The sequence below is a fragment of the Schistocerca americana genome, chromosome X, assembly GCF_021461395.2.
Source record: "Schistocerca americana isolate TAMUIC-IGC-003095 chromosome X, iqSchAmer2.1, whole genome shotgun sequence".
Taxonomy (NCBI): domain Eukaryota; kingdom Metazoa; phylum Arthropoda; class Insecta; order Orthoptera; family Acrididae; genus Schistocerca; species Schistocerca americana.
In genome coordinates, this window is record NC_060130.1 from 431234381 (window position 1) to 431251359 (window position 16979).

At 45.5% G+C, this 16979-nt stretch overlaps 1 protein-coding gene across 2 annotated transcripts in view; it reads left to right on the forward strand.

Annotated features, from left to right (window-relative positions):
• The window catches only part of LOC124554994 (importin-9), a 169903-nt gene that overhangs the window by 105122 nt on the left and 47802 nt on the right, over positions 1 to 16979 (forward strand). For both annotated transcript variants that reach the window (XM_047128735.1, XM_047128734.1), the window contains exon 11: positions 12095 to 12254. In XM_047128735.1, coding sequence (XP_046984691.1) covers positions 12095 to 12254 — 160 coding nt within the window. The remainder of the gene's footprint in view (positions 1 to 12094; positions 12255 to 16979) is intronic.

The following is a 16979-nucleotide window of genomic DNA, read 5'->3' on the forward strand; positions in this document are numbered from 1 at the left end:
CTGGTTGGGGACTTCAATGCCCACCACCCGCTTTGGGGATCTCCACATCCTTGTCCACGTGGCTCACTATTGCTAGACGTCTTCCACCAAGCAGATCTAGTTTGCCTCAACACTGGGATCCCTACATTTTTGTCAGCCTCCACGACAAATTTATCTCATTTGGACCTTGCGGTCGGTACTGTTCCGCTAGCTCGGCGCTTCGAACGGTTCGCCCTTGATGATACACACTAGAGTGACCACTTTCCATGTGTCCTTAGACTGCAGCCTCAACTGCCCTACATGTGCCCGCGACGCTGGAAGTTTGCCCAAGCCGATTGGACACTTTTTTCGTCTCTAGCGACATTCGATGACCGTCACTTAACCAGCGTCGACGATGAGGTCACACATATTACAGACATTATTCTTACAGCTGCGGAACATTAAATACCACGCACCTCCGAATTGCCCCGGCGCCCCCCAGTTCCTTGGTGGAACGAGGCATGCCGTGATGCAATACGTGAGCGGCTACGTGCTCTCCGCATTTTCCGCCACCATCCTACTTTGGCCAACTGTATCCGCTATAAGCAGTTCCGAGCGCGATGCCGTCGTGTCATCCGCGATAGCAAGAAGGCAAGCTGGCAATTCTTTATTAGCTCATTTAACACCTTCACTCCCTCCTCGGAAGTTTGGAGTCAGCTTCGACGGTTCTCAGGCGCGCCTAGTTTCTCCCCGGTCTCTGGGCTCACTGTCGCGCAGGATACATTAGTGGACCCAGTCGCAATTTCTAACTCATTGGGTCAGCACTTTGCTGAGATTTCGAGCTCTTCAAATTACACGTCAGCGTTTCTCCCAAAGAAACGTGCAGCGGAAGTGCGACCTCTTGCTTTCTCCTCTCAAAATCGCGAAAGCTACAATACTGTTTTCTCCTTGCGGGAACTCCAACATGCACTCTCTTCTTCTCGCTCCTCCGGCCCAGGACCGGATGGTATCCATGTCCAAATGTTGCTGCATTTATCAACCCATAGTCTGCGTTACCTCCTTCGCCTTTATAATCGAATTTGGACCGACAGTACTTTTCCCAGACGATGGCGGGAAGCTATCGTCGTTCCTGTTCCGAAACCTGGAAAGGACAAACATCTCCCCTCTAGCTATCGCCCCATTTCTCTCACGAGTAGTGTCTGTAAGGTTTTGGAGCGTATGGTGAATTACCGTTTACCATGGTGGCTGGAATCCCGCAGTCTTTTAACACCTGCCCAATGCGGATTCCGAAAGCATCGTTCTGCAGTTGACCATCTTGTTGCTCTCTCCACTTATATCATGAACAATTTTCTCCGGAAACGCCAAACAGTAGCAATATTTTTTGATCTGGAGAGAGCATACGATACCTGTTGGAGGACAGGCATCCTCCGCACACTGTTCTCTTGGGGCTTTCGACGTCGGCTGCCCCTTTTTCTTCGCGAATTTATGGCAGAGCGCACGTTTAGGGTGCGGGTGAACACTACTCTCTCCCGTACTTTCTCCCAAGAAAATGGGGTACCCCAGGGCTCAGTGCTGAGTGTTGTACTGTTTGCCATTGCCATCAATCCAATAATGGATTGTCTCCTTCCTGATGTCTCGGGCTCCCTCTTTGTGGACGATTTTGCGATCTACTACAGCCCTCAACGGACCAGCCTTCTTGAACAACGTCTTCAAGGATGTCTCGATCGCCTCCACTCTTGGAGCATCGAAACCGGCTTCCGTTTTTCTCCCAGTGTTAATTTTTGGCGACGTAAGGAGTTTCTTCCGCCCTCCTTACATCTAGGTCCTGTCAACCTTCCGTTTTTGGACGTCGCTAAATTCTTGGGTCTTATGTTTGACAGAAAACTGTGCTGGTCCTCCCACGTTTCCTATCTTTCGGCTCGCTGTCTGTGATCCCTCAACATCCTCCGTGTCGTGAATGGTATCTCCTGGGGAGTGGACAGAGTAGTCCTTCTCCGCCTCTATCGCGCCTTAGTGCACTCGAAATTGGACTATGGAAGCATAGTCTACTCCTCTGCTCGGCCGTCTATTCTTCAGCGTCTCGACTCTATCCACCACCGTGGATTACGTTTAGTGTCTGGAGCTTTTTACACCAGCCCTGTGGAAAGCCTTTATGCTGAGACTGCTGAACCTCCGCTGTCCAATCGGCGAGCAGTCCTTCTGAGTCGTTATGCTAGCCATCTGTCTTCCATGCCTGCTAATCCAGCCCATGACCTTTTTTCGACACCTCCTTTGATGTCGGGTATGCAGGCCACTCCTCCTCCCTACTACCCCCGGGAGTCCGCTTCCGTCAACTGCTCCATTCTCTTTCCTTCCGCTTTCCTAAAACCTTCTTGACAACTTGGGGTACAGCACCGCCTTGGCTCCGTCCCCGGATGTGCCTGCTCCGTGACCTTTGTCGATTTCCCAAGGATGGTACCCTTTCACTTGTTCGTCGGGCATTTGCTTGTCTATGTGCACAAATAACGGATGCCACATTTATTTACACCGACGGCTCGAAAACATCGTTAGGTGTATGGAGTGCCTATATTGTTGGCGACACCCCAAATCACTTTCGGCTTCCCGACCAGTGTTCGATTTATACTGCGGAGCTTTACGCTGTTCTCCAGGCTGTCCACTACATCCGCCGCCATCAGCGGATACAATACGTTATCTGCTCAGATTCTCTCAGCTCTCTCCTCAGTCTCCAAGCTCTTTATCCTGTGCACCCTCTGGTCCACCGGGTTCAGGACTGTCTGCACTTGCTCCACCTGGGGGGCGTCTCGGTGGCGTTCCTCTGGCTCCCGGGACACGTTGGCATCTGTGGAAATGAGGCAGCCGATATTGCAGCCAAGGCTGCAGTCTCTCTTCCTCGGCCAGCTATTCAATCGCTTCCCTTCGCCGATCTACGGAGCGTTCTATGTCGACATGTTGTTCTTTTATGGCACACGCATTGGTCGACACTTAGCCATAAGAAATTGCAGGACCTAAAAGCTCTTCCTTGTGCTTGGACCTCTTCCTCCCGAACGCGTCGTCGGGAGGAGGTAATTTTAACTAGACTCCGGATAGGGCACTGTCTTTTTAGCCATCGACATCTTTTAAGCGGCGATCCTCCCCCACTCTGTCCCCACTGCTCTCAGCTGTGGATGGTAAGACACGTTTTAATTGAGTGCCCCTATTTTAATCCGTTACGCTCCCGTCTACAGCTATCGCCTGATATATCGTCGATTTTAGCAGATGACACGCGCTCAGCCGACCGCGTTCTCAAGTTTATTAGTGCCAGTGAAATGACGTCAGTCATTTGAAGCTTTTTTTTTTTTTGGGGGGACAACCAACCCCTTTCTGTAGTGGATTTTTAAGCCTTCTGTCTGCTTTTAGTTTCTCCAATTTTATGACTTTCGTTCCCATTGCTGCTGGTTTTCAGTTTCGGTTGTTTACTGTTTCCTAAGTCACAGACCGGGCGCGAATGACCATAGAAGTTTTGTGCCCTAAAACCAAAACAAAAAAAAACACCATGTGACATCATATCCTTGCCACATTGTATATGTGGGGTCTCTGAAGACCGCTCCTGATTAAAATCCAAAACTTCCTGTTGCTCCGGACTCTCCGTGTCAGAGGCGATGCCTTCCATAGTTCCATCCATATCCATGAGAATGGAGTCCTGTAGAGCTTTGTACTGAGTGTGTCTCTATTTTTAGTGGCCATTAACGGTCTAGCAGCAGCTGTCATGCCCTCTGTCTCACCTTCTCTATATGTGGACGACTTCTTAATTTCATACTGCTGCTCCAGTACTGGTGTTGCTGAGCATCGCCTACAGTAAGCCATCCACAAGGTGCAGTCATGGGCTCTAGCACATGGCTTCCAATCTTCAGCTGCAAAGTCATGTGTCATCCACTTCTGTTGGCATCATACCATTCATCCGGACCCATAACTTTTTCGTGACAATCCACTCACTGTAGTGGAGACATATTGATTCTTAGGATTGGTTTTCGATGCTCAATTGACTTGGCTTCCTCATCTTCATCAGCTTAAGCAGAAGTGCTGGCAGCACCTCAATGCCCTCTGTTGCCTGGGCAACACCAATTGGGGTGCAGATTGCTCTGTTCTGCTGCAGCTCTACAGAGCCCTTGTCCAATCCCAAATTGACTATGGGAGTGTGGTTTATGATTGGGCAGTGCTCTGTGTTGCATTTACTCGACCCTGTGCACCACTGCGGGGTTAGACTAGAGACAGGAGCTTTGAGGATGAGTCCAGTGACTAGTGTACTTGTGGAGGCTGGGGTCCCTCCATTGCAGGTCAGATGTGCACAACTGCTCGCCAGTTATGCAGGACGCATTCGAATTACAGTCTCCTTTTCCCACCTGCGGCAGTCCATTTCCCACATCAGCGGCCCAGGTCAGGGCTAACGATTGCAGTTCGTGTGCGGGCCATTGTCTCTGAACTGGAGTCCTTCCTTTTGCCACCTCTACTTGCAGTCCGTTCACATACGCCTCAATGGTGTACGCCTTGTCCGTTGCTTTGCCTGGACCTTTCACATGACCCTAAGGACTCTGTTAACCCACCAGCTCTTTGCTGTCACTTCCTCTCGATTGTTGATGTGTTCCGGGGCTCCGAAGTTGTTTACACAGACGGCTTGATGGTCGCATTGGCTTTGCTTACATTCACGGCTGCCGTGTTGAACAGCATTCCTTACCTGATAGTACCTTTGTATACACTGATGGCTCTCGGACTGACAGTGGAGTCGGGTGTACATTCGTCATTGGCACCTGTGTCTTTTGATATCGGCTCCTGGCCCACTCCTCAGTATTTACAGCCGAGCTTTTCGCCTTGTATTAGGCCATGGAGTACATCCGGTGACACAGTCTTCCCAGTTATGTGATCTGCTCAGACTCTGTCAGCGCCCTCCAAAGTATCTGTGCGCTGTACACTGCTCATCCGTTAGTACAGCAGATCTACATGTACATGGTTACTCTGCAATTCACACGTGAGTGCCTGGCAGAGGGTTCATTGAACCATTTTCATACTACTACTCCACCGTTCCACTCTCAAATGGCGCGTGGGAAAAAGGAACACCTAAATCTTCCTGTTCGCGCTCCGATTTCTCTTATGATCATTTCTCCCTACGTAGGTGGGTGTCAACAAAATATTTACGCGTTCGGCAGAGAAAGTTGGTGATTGAAATTTCGTAAATAGATCTTGCCACAAAGAAAAGACCTTTATTTCAGTGACTACCACCCCAACTCGCATATCATATCAGTGACACTCTCACCCCTATTGTGCGATAACACAAAACAAGCTGCCCTTCTTTGCACCTTTTTGATGTCCTCTGTCAATCCTACCTGGTAAGGATCCCATACCATGCAGCAATATTCCAGCAGAGGACGGACAAGTGTAATGTAGGCTGTCTCTTTAATGGGTTTGTCACATCTTGTAAGTGTTCTGCCAACAAAGCGCAGTCTTTGTTTCACCTTCCCCACAATATTATATATGTGGTCTATCCAACTTAAGTTGCTCATAATTGTAATTCCTTGGTATTTAGTCAAATTGACAGCTCTTAGATTTGTGTGATTTATTGTATATCCAAAATTTATTGGATTTCTTTTAGTACTCATGTGGATGACCTCGCACTTTTGTTTAGTGCTAATTGCCACTTTTCGCATCATACACAAATTCTCTCTAGATCATTTTGTAATTGGAATTGATTGTCTGATTTTACTAGACGGTAAATTACTGCATCATCTGCCTGTACCCGTCCTCTCTATTCATGTTGGCGAGTCTTTTGGCTATTTCTATCGCCTCTCTAATCTTTCTTTTGAAAGTGAGAGGCTGTTTCGCCAGGACGCTGGCTTCTTGAAAAAATATTGGTTTCCTGCACTCGTCTCGGTGTTCCGCCACTGCTGACTTAGTGTGTTGTTTCAGGCGGATATATCTTTCATGTTCCGAGAGCCTTGTGCTAATCGGACGTCCCGTCTCACCTATGTAGACTAATCCACACGCACTTTCAAAAGAAAGATTAGAGAGGCGATAGAAATAGCCAAAAGACCCGCCAACATGAATTGAGAGGATGGGTACAAGCTTCCGAGGTCTTGGCTGCCTGCAATAGCAGGGCTACGGAGCGGCGGCAGAGCCGTGGCGGCCCATGCAGACACGCGGAGAGCCGCAGTAGTGGTCGCGAGCACACAAAGCAATGGCACACTGCAGCCGGCTTCTGGACAGCATGGAAACAGTGTGACGTCACAGCCATCACCTGTTCGCTATTCGTCCGTCTCCTCCAATGGGGTTGATTAATATAAAGACCAATAGAAAACAGCTATTTCAGCCAATGACAAATAATAAAGGAAACACCAATAAAGCATACCTTTCACCCCCCCCCCCCCTCCTCCTCCTCCTCCTCCTCCTTTTACAGCCAATCAAGTAACGACACGGTTTCCTCGTGCAGCTATTTAAGGAACCAAGTGTGTTCATTTAGCAGTTAACGTAAGGCTCTGATGAAGGCTAGCTGCAACGCTGGCCGAAACGTTGGCGCATTTTAAATTATGACTATGCGGTCTGATACCCTGAAGAATTTTATTGAAGAAGACAATTGCCACGGAAGCCTACGCTTATACTGTATGTTGTGTTTGTTGTTACCTTCTGACTACCCCAAAATTGGTTGTTAAACTTGCTCTCCCTCAGAAATTTAAAGAGGGCAGGTGCATTACACTGTCGTATTAAAAGTCCTCAGCATTAGAAAGAGGTGTAGAAGTGGATTGTAAATTAATTATATTTATGACGCTACCAGCTTGCTAAAAATATTGTTTATAAATAAAGTTGCCTTAAATGTTCCTACACAACTGATGAGGCACAGTACCTAATAATCTCAAAAATACGACTACAGTGGAAGAGATGCAGAATAACACATATTCAGACACCACACAAAGTATGTATTTGCACGTGACAGCAAGAAAAAGAAATTCTAAAAGTGTGTCGTGCTAAGCATGAAAAAAATGTAACTAGTGCTGTATTTCATTATTTAAATAATGAACGACAGCTGTGGACTTTCAAAACCATAGATTATGACATATGAAATTGGATCAAATGTTTCTACTTCCCAGACAGTTACCAGTTCCATTTACATCAGCCATTTTTATTAGATAATAAACCTTTAGTAGGTAATAAAGTCCCCGAAAAGTCTTTTGATGCCTGTTATGTACACAACATACGTTAAGTGCAAGGGGGTATCCTATATGTAACTTCTACAGCTTAAAACATAATTTCCCACATTTTACATTTTCCTTCATCATACAGCATTTTCTTAAAGTCACTTGAAAAGTGTAAAAGTGGGATTTTACTGTATGTTTTCTCAATGATCTTTTAATTTTGATCTTCTTATGACTTTAGTAGACGATAAATAACATCATCTGCAACCAACCTAAGACAACTGCTCAGTGTGTCTCTTAAATTGTTCGTATAGATATGGAACAACAGAGGGCCTAAAACACCACCTTGGGGAATGCCAGACGCCACTTCTGTTCTACTTGATGACTGCCCGTCAATTATTACGAACTGTGACACCTCTGAGAGGAAATGACAAATCCAGTCACATGACTGAGATATTATTATACACTGAAATGCCAAAGAAACTGGTATAGTCAAGAATATTCAAATACATAGCTATGTAAACAGGCAGAACACAGTGCTGCGGTCAGCAACACCTACATAAAACAAGTGTCCGGTACAGTTGTTATGTTTCTGCTGTTACAATTACAGGTTATCAAGATTTGAGTGAGTTTAAATGTGATGGTACAGTCAGTGCATGAGTGATGGGACACGGTATCTACGAGGTAGCAGTGAAGTGGGGGATTTACCCACACAAGCATTTCATGGCTTTCGGAGATGAAGGCCCACTCGTGTACCCTTGAGGACTGCACGACATAAAGCTTGACACCTCACCTGGGCCCGTCAACACTGACATTGAACTGTTGATGACTGGAAACAAGTTACTTCAAGCTGGTAGATGCTCTGTAATGGTGTGGGGCATGTGCAGTTGGAGTGATATGGGATCCCCGATAAATCTAGATCAGACTATGACAGGTGACATGTACATAATGGACCTGTGTGACCACCTGCATCCATTCATGTCCATTGTTCATTTCAGTGGACTTGGGCAATTCCAGCAGGACAGACACCCCACACATCCTGAATTGCTTCAGAGTAACTCCAGGAACACTCTTCTGGCCACTAAACTCCCCAGACATGAACCTTATTGAGCATATCTTGGATGCCTTGCAGTGCGCTGTTCAGAAAAGATCTCCATGCCATCATACTCTTACGCATTTATTGACAGCCTTGCAGGATTCGTGGTGTCAGTCCCCTCCAGCGCTACTGCAGGCATTAGTAGAGTTCATGCCATGTCGTGTTGCGGCTCTTGTGTGTGCTCGTGGGGGACCTACATGGTATTAGGCAGGTGTACCAGTTTCTTTGGCACTTCAGTTTATAAGCCCACAGTTTCAATACAAGGTACTTGCGTGGTACAGTCTCTCTCTGGAAATCTAGAAAGATGGAATTAATTTGAAATCCCATGTCAGTAGCACCCAACATTTCATGTGACTTGTTGACCGTGTGTCAGTTGATGGTTCTCTTCAAGGTAATTTATCATGTTCGAACACAATACATGTTCCAAAATCCTGCTGCATATCGACATTAATTATGTGGGCCTGTAATGTAGTGGCTTACTCATACTGTCTTTCTTGAATATTGGTGTAATGTGTGCAACTTTCAGTCTTTGGGTACGGATCTTTTGTCTAGTGAGCAATTGTATATGATGAGTATGGAACTATTCCATCAGTGTACACTGAAAGGAACCTAATTGGTATATAGTCTGGACTAGAAGACTTGCTTTCATTAAGTGATTAAAGTTGCTTCATTACTCAGAGGCTATCTGCTTCTAAGTTACTCATGTTGTCAGCTGTTCTTGGTTCTAATTCTAGAATATTTACTTTATCTTTTGTGGTGAAGGAATTTTGGAAAGCTGTGTTTAGTAACTGTGCTTTAGCAGCACTGTCATCGATATTATTTCCATTGCTATTGTGTAGAGAAGGCATTGATTGGGTCTTGCCGTTGTCATATTTTACATATGATAAGAATCTCTTTGTATTTTCTGCCAGGTTTCAAAAAGTTTCGTTGTGGAAGCTATTATAAGTATCTGACATTGATGTCCGTACTGAATTTCAAGCTTGTGTGAAAGAGCACCAGTTTTGGAGATTTTGCAGTCATTTAAATTTGACATGCTTTTTTCGTTTCTGCTAGTGTTCTGACACATTTTGTGTACCAAGGGGATCAGCTCTGTCATTTAATTTATTTGGTATAAATCTCTCAATTGCTGTTGATACTATTTCTTTGCATTCAAGCCACATCTGGGCAACACTTACATTGTTAATTTGGAACAAGTGGAGAGTGTCTCTCAGGAAGTTATCGGCCTTCTTTTTTTTTTTTTTTTTTTTGCCCCTCAGAATTATTTGTTTCTAAGAGGTCAAGTGTATTTTCACAACCGTTTACTATTCACGTGGGCTCATGAACTAACTGCTTGAAATAATTTCCAGAGACTGTGTGTAGAACAATTTTGGATGTTGTCTTGTGTGTACCTCCAGATTTAAACATGTATTTTCACCAATATATCAAGGGTAAATTGAAAGTGACCACTAATTATAATTGTATGAGTTGGGGTATGTGTTTGAAATTAAACTCTGGTTTTCATTGAACCTTTCACCAGTTGTATCATCCTGATTTGGGAGCTCGGCAGGAGGATCCAATTATTATTTTATTCTGTTTGCCAAGAATGACCTCGGCCCGTACTAACTTGCGAGAACTATCTACTTCAGTTTTGTTAAAAGATAAACTTCTTCTAATAGCAACAAACATGCCATGACCAACTGTGTTTAGTGTATCCTTCCTGAACACAGTGTGATTCTTTGCAAAAATTTTGGCTGAAGTTATCTCCGGCTTTAGCCAGCCTTCAGTACCTATAGCAATTTGAGAATTGGTGCTTTCTATTAGTATTTGAAGCTCTGTTACTTTCTCAACACAGCGACGACAGTTTACAACTGTTACACCGATGGCTCCTGGATCTATGTTCTTCCTGTGTTCAACCTGCATTCTTTGAGACTGAAGACCTTTTTATGTTTTCCGAGACCCTCTAACCTAGCATGTGGCTTAGCATATAGTTTCAGAAAATGCTGAGGAAGCAAAGGTTCTTGTACGATTGATTCACAAAAGAACATGCAAATGAAGACAGGCAAAGGTTGGTAGAGATTTGTGCATCTGTGAAAAGATCTATGTGCAAAAAGCATACAACTACCACCACAGTCATACTGTAGCAAAAGATCGGGCCAAGAACCTGAGAAAATTCTGGTCTTCTGTAAAATTGCTAAGTGGGTCTAAGGCTTCCATCCAGTCACTCGTTGAAGTGTCTGGTGTGGCATTTGAAAATAGCAAAATGAAAGCCAAAGTTCTAAATTCTGTATTATATAATTGGTCACACAGGAGAATTGTACAAACACATTGTCATTTGACCATCGCACAATCCCAGATGTACAATATAACAAGAAGCATATCTGACGTAGAGAAACAATTGAAGGAGTTGAAAACGGAAGTCTCCAGGTCTGGATGGAATCTCAGTTCAGTTTTACGAAGAGTGTCACACAGCTTTGGCCCCTTACTTAGCTTGCATTTATTGTGAATATCTTGCCCAGTGCAAAGTCCCAAGTGACTGGAATAAAGGCTCAATGACTCCTTTATATAAGAAGGGTAAAAGAACGAACCTGCAAAATTTGACAAATATTCTTAACACCTGTCAGCTGCAGAATTCTAGAGCATATTCAGAGTTTGAATATAATAAATTTCCTAGAGACCGAAAATCATACATCCAAGAATCGGCATGGTTTTAGAAAGCATTGCTCATGTGAAACACAGCTTGCCCTTACCTCAAAAGATCCACTGTGAACCATGGATGAAGAGCAGCAGGCAGATTCCATACTCCTAGATTTCTGAAAAGTGTTTGGCACGGTATCCCACTGCAGACTGTTAATGAATGAATGTACAAGCATACGGAATAGGTTCCCAGATATGTGAGTGGTTCGAAGACTTCTCAGGTAATAGAACCCAGTGCATTCTCCTCATGATGGTGATGGTGATGGTGATGGTGATATCATGGTGGTGGTGGTGGTGGTGATGGTGATGGTCATCGTGAGTACCCCAGAGAAGTGGGGTAGAATCACTGTTGTTCTCCATATAAAAAAAATGATCTGACGAACAGGGTGAGTGGCAGTCTGCAGCAGTTTGCTGATCATGCTCTGCTGTACAGGAAGATTGTGGTGCTAAGTGACTGCAGGGGGATACAAGACAAATTAGATAAAATTTCTAGGTAGTGTGATAAATGGCAGCTAGCTCTAAATGTAAAAAAATAGAAGTTAATGTGAATTAGTAGGAAAAACAAACCCATAATATTCAGATGTCATTTTAATATCTGGGTGTAATGTTGCAAAGTGATACAAAATGGAGAGAGCATGTGAGGCTTGTGGTAGGGAGGGCGAATGGCCAACTTCAGTTTATTATAAGAATTTTACGAAAATGTGGTTCATCTGTGAAGGTGACAACATTTAGAATGATTCTGCAACCTGTTCTTGAGTGCTGCTAGTGTGTTTGGGATCTGTACCAGGTCAGATTAAAGGAAGACATCAAAGCAGTTCAGAGATGGGCTGCCAGATTTGTTGCTGGTAGGTTCAAACAACATGCAGGTGTTAGATGCTTTGGGAACTCAAATAAGAATCTCTATAGGGAAGGTGATGGATGTTCTTTTCAAGTAACAGTATTGAGAATTTAGAGAACTGGCATTTGAAGCTGGCTGCAGAACAATCCTCCTGTTGCCAGCATACATTTTGCATAAGGGGCAAATGATAGATGATCACTTGCTATATTAACTATTGGTAAATTGGACATGCCTATTGTTTTGATAACTGTATGTATGGCCTGAATGTGGACTTCTAATCGTGTGCAGTTATTGTGTATTAATTTTGGCATATGTTATTTAGTGTTTTAAAATAAAAACTCTGTTGATTACTACTTTAATTTTTCATTTCAGGGCAGTATACGGGTTCTGCACACATCTGAAGAATTCTCAGAATATTAATTGTCTTAAAGCAGTCTTGCCTGCAGTTATGGATGGGCTTTTGGTAATGGTGAACCAGTATACAACTGAATTCCTGTGTTTGGTATTGGAAACAATTTCAACAGTTCTCTCAGTAAGTTAATGGGAATATTATTCCAAAACTGTTTCAAAAACCTTCTTCATTTTCAAATTACCAAATATTCATAAATGTCAAAAGTAACACTTCCTATTGCATGTTTTAAAAAATTGTTAATGAATATGGGAGCACTGTTTATGTAATATTCTCTCATTGCTATTTTGATAGGGGCTGTTTGAGAATAGTGTCTCTTCATATAAACAGTAGCCATAGATTTTTAGTCCAGTAATGGGGTACTTTTTGCTTGCAAAAATGAGGTAGATGATTTTACTTTTTATCCTGTGCATGCAGTTGAGAGTATTTCGAATGCAAGTTTTCGACCTCCAAAACCCTCAGGATAACTTTTTGTTGATAAATAAAGAAAAAATTAATTTTGGCACTTTCCAGGTTTTCACCTATTACTTGGAAATTATGCATCCTACTGAAAATCTTGCTATTACCAAAATGAAAGAGCCATAAATTTTGCATCAAATGACCTCCTTAAATGTCAGAATTGGTGCAGCCATTTGGTGACAATCAGTTGTCAAATTTCATTCATTTTTACCATCTTCATTAAAAAGTCTGTTCAAACACCTGTAAAACAAAAAGGCTAGTCCAAGTGAAGAATAAGAGGTTATCGAAGTTATAGAGCATAAAATTTAATGTTACAAAAGCATCTGTTTTTTCCAGTTTCAGGCACTATTAGGTGCTCATACACTTGAAAGCTAAAGTAATTCCATTTTGTTGGTTGGTTGTTTTTTAAAGTTATTCAGTAAAATAAAATTTCCTGTGGGAAGATGACTCTTTAATGACCACATTCGTGTTTTCTATTTGTATCTTTCTAATTTTCTTCATTATGTGTATTTTAATCCATTAATTGGTAAGAGTGGGTTGCTAAAATAAAAATGAAGTATATAGTAAGGGCTAATATGTATTTACGCATGAATAATATAAAAATCTATACAAATGAACAAATAAATGGCATGCTAATATAAAAACACAATTTAAATATTGGAGATTTAAATTTTATCAAATTTAAATTCCATTGAAGTTGTTTGGGACACTGTGGCAGGCCCCAGACCAGCGTCCAACCTTCAGGATCCACTGTGGTACCTTTACCAATTTCCTCATCCCCAAACACATCTTCAATCTCTTCCTCATCCTCTTTGAGCTGAATTTCTGGGACATTCTCGCAAGATAACCCACAACACTGTCTGCCCCCCCCCCCCCCCCCCCCCCCCCCCCCCCCCCAAGGGGGTCCACAACTCTTTTGTGGACACGTGTGTAGCGAGCACGGGACCCCGAGCTAATGTGGCCCTCCTTCCTTTCCGGGCTGCATACCTTCACTTCCCTTTCCGCATCCCTCCCCGTCCCCCATCTTCGCCGCCCCCCCCCCCCCCCCCCCCCTCACCTCTGGCTCTTTCCTTCCCTTTCTCCCCCTCTGGGAGTATGGTTTCTGCCTACGTCCGGAGACGGACGCTCGAAACTTTTCCAACTTACTTGCTTTCTACACTTACAAGTCCTCGTCCTTCCTCTGTCCTTCTCTTTTCCTTCCCTTTTCCTTCCCTCTTCTCCTTGCCCTTTTCTCCGCTGCGGCGTTTGAGACCCCCTCTTCTTTCCTTTCCCTTTCTCTTTTTTCCTCCCTGTGCGTGTCTGAAGACTGACCCACGCACTTCCATGCGTAGCCGGTGACGGGGTAACGCGTAATTCCCCGCCCCGGGTAGACAGGTAGGACACGTACGTACCCCCTGGTAACGGCCAGGCCCAGGGAGGGGTGATTACCCGAGCTGATACCTTCCGAAAGTGCCGATTGGTCCCTCCGTCTGTTTGTCGGGAGGTGTGACCTGAGGTGTGAACAATCACCTAAGGCGGGTGTGCCCTCGGTGAGGGCCCCCACAAGGGAGGAGCGCGCCATCGGAGACGCCGGTAATCATGGGGGATTCTTCCGCAATTTGTTTTCTCACCTTCCACTATGTCTGCTCACAAACGTAAGTTCACTGAGTCTCAGCCACAGACGGTTCTTCCATCGTTGCCACAGTTCCTTGTTGTTTCTCGGTCTGACGAAGGTCACGACTTTTCCACGGTCAACCCTTTCATTATTCAGAAAGGTGTCGACGCAATTGCGGGTCCTGTAAAGTCTTGTTCCAGATTACGGAGTGGCACCCTGTTGTTGGAAACACACAGTGCCCTCCAGGCTCAAAAATTGCTGCGTACATCTCTGCTCCACACCTTCCCTGTCCGGGTGGAACCGCACCGTACCTTAAATTCCTCGCGTGGAGTCGTTTATACACGCTCCCTCGATGGATTGTCTGACGAAGAAATTCAGCACTACCTGTCTGACCAGGGCGTCACAGCTGTTCATCGGGTTATGAAAAGGGTTGACTCGAACATCATTCCAACCCGCACTGTCTTCTTGACATTTGACAAAGTTCAACTCCCATCAAAAATCAAAGCAGGCTATGAGATAATTTCCGTTCGCCCTTATGTCCCAAACCCTACGCGTTGCTATCGATGTCAGCGGTTCAATCACACCAGCCAGTCCTGTTTCAATCCGGCCAAATGTGTTACGTGTGGCAAGGATGCCCATGAGAGTGCTTGTCCACCTCCATCCCCTCGCTGCATCAACTGTATGGGTGACCACGCTGCTTCCTCTCGAGATTGCCCCGTTTTTAAGGACGAAAAACTCATCCAGGAAATAAGAGTGAAGGAAAAAGTGTCGACCTTTGCTGCTCGAAAGTTACTCGCCAGTCGACAGCCCACTGTGCCTCAGAAAGGAAAATACAGCACTGTCCTTGCTTCTCCTCGGCCAACAAAGGAGGCGGCCACGCAGACTTGCGACCTCACCTTTAATACCACGGTCGTCAGATCGGCCAGCGCAAAGATCGCCCGTTCAACCTCAACACTTTCGCCTGCCCACTCTATGGCTCACCCTTCGTCGGGTTCTGCTAAATCTCGAGCTCAAAAGTCAGACGCCAAGTCTTCGAAAAAAGAGCATTCTCGTGAAGAGTTTTTACGTACCGCAACTTCACAACCATCGGTTCCTCCTTCATCTAAACCTCATACTTCCAAGAAGGCTACGAAGAAACACAGTTCCTCTCCTTCTCCGCCAAGGCATGTCCCATCTACAGCACCACCTGGCGGAAATAGCCCTCGGCCGTCTTCTGTGTCGCCGAGGCGCACTGCTGGTGGCCGGTCAACTGGCCGATCGTTGGTGGCTGGAGCTGCTCCTGACCAACCTATGGATCAGGATCTTCTGCCGTCGACTGAATGCCATTCCATGCTGTCGGTCGCAAGCTCTGAGCAGTCGTTGAGTTGACAGCACCCTTGGTCACGTTCCTCCATTTTCTGTTCACCCTATGTCCATTATCCACTGGAATATCCGCGGCATTCGAGCTAATCGGGATGAATTGTCGATCCTCTTACGATCCTACTCGCCGGTCATCTTCTGTCTCCAGGAAACAAAGCTGCGTCCCCATGACCGCTTTGTTCTCCCTCATTTTCAGTCCGTCCGATATGACCTCCCATCTGTTGAAGGCACTCCAGCCCATGGAGGACTCATGATTCTGCTCCACGATACTCTCCATTACCACCAAATCCCCTTAAACAGTTCCTTCCAAGCTGTCGCCGTCCGTCTTTCCCTTTCTGGATACACGTTCTCTCTTGGTACGGTATACATTCCATCGTCCACACCAATGGCACGAGCTGATCTCCTTCATCTTCTTGGTCAGCTTCCACCCCCCTATTTGCTGGTTGGGGACTTCAATGCCCACCACCCGCTTTGGGGATCTCCACATCCTTGTCCACGTGGCTCACTATTGCTAGACGTCTTCCACCAAGCGGATCTAGTCTGCCTCAACACTGGGGTCCCCACATTTTTGTCTGCCTCCGCGACAAATTTATCTCATTTGGACCTTGCGGTCGGTACTGTTCCGCTAGCTCGGCGCTTCGAATGGTTCGCCCTTGATGATACACACTCGAGTGACCACTTCCCATGTGTTCTTAGACTGCAGCCTCAACTGCCATATATGCGCTCGCGACGCTGGATATTTGCCCAAGCCAATTGGACACTTTTTTCGTCTCTAGCGACATTCGATGACCGTCGCTTTCCCAGCGTCGACGATGATGTCACACATATTACCGACGTTATTCTCACAGCTGTGGAACGTTCAATACCACGCACCTCCGAATTGCCCCGGCGCCCCCCAGTTCCTTGGTGGAACGAGGCATGCCGTGACGCAATACGTGAGCGGCGACGTGCCCTTCGCATTTTCCGTCACCATCCAACTTTGGCAAACTGTATCCGATATAAGCACCTCCATGCACGATGCCGTCGCGTCATCCGCGATAGCAAGAAGGCAAGCTGGCAATTCTTTATTAGCTCATTTAACACCTTCACTCCCTCCTCGGAAGTTTGGAGTCAGCTTCGACGGTTCTCAGGCGCGCCTAGTTTCTCCCCGGTCTCTGGGCTCACTGTCGCGCATGATACCTTAGTGGACCCCGTCGCAATTTCTAACTCATTGGGTCAGCACTTTGCTGAGATTTCGAGCTCTTCAAATTACCCACCAGCGTTTCTCCCGAAGAAACGTGCAGCGGAAGTGCGACATCTTGCTTTCTCCTCTCAAAATCGCGAAAGCTACAATACTGTTTTCTCCATGCGGGAACTCCAACATGCACTCTCTTCTTCTCGCTCCTCCGCCCCAGGACCGGATGGTATCCATGTCCAAATGCTGCTGCATTTATCAA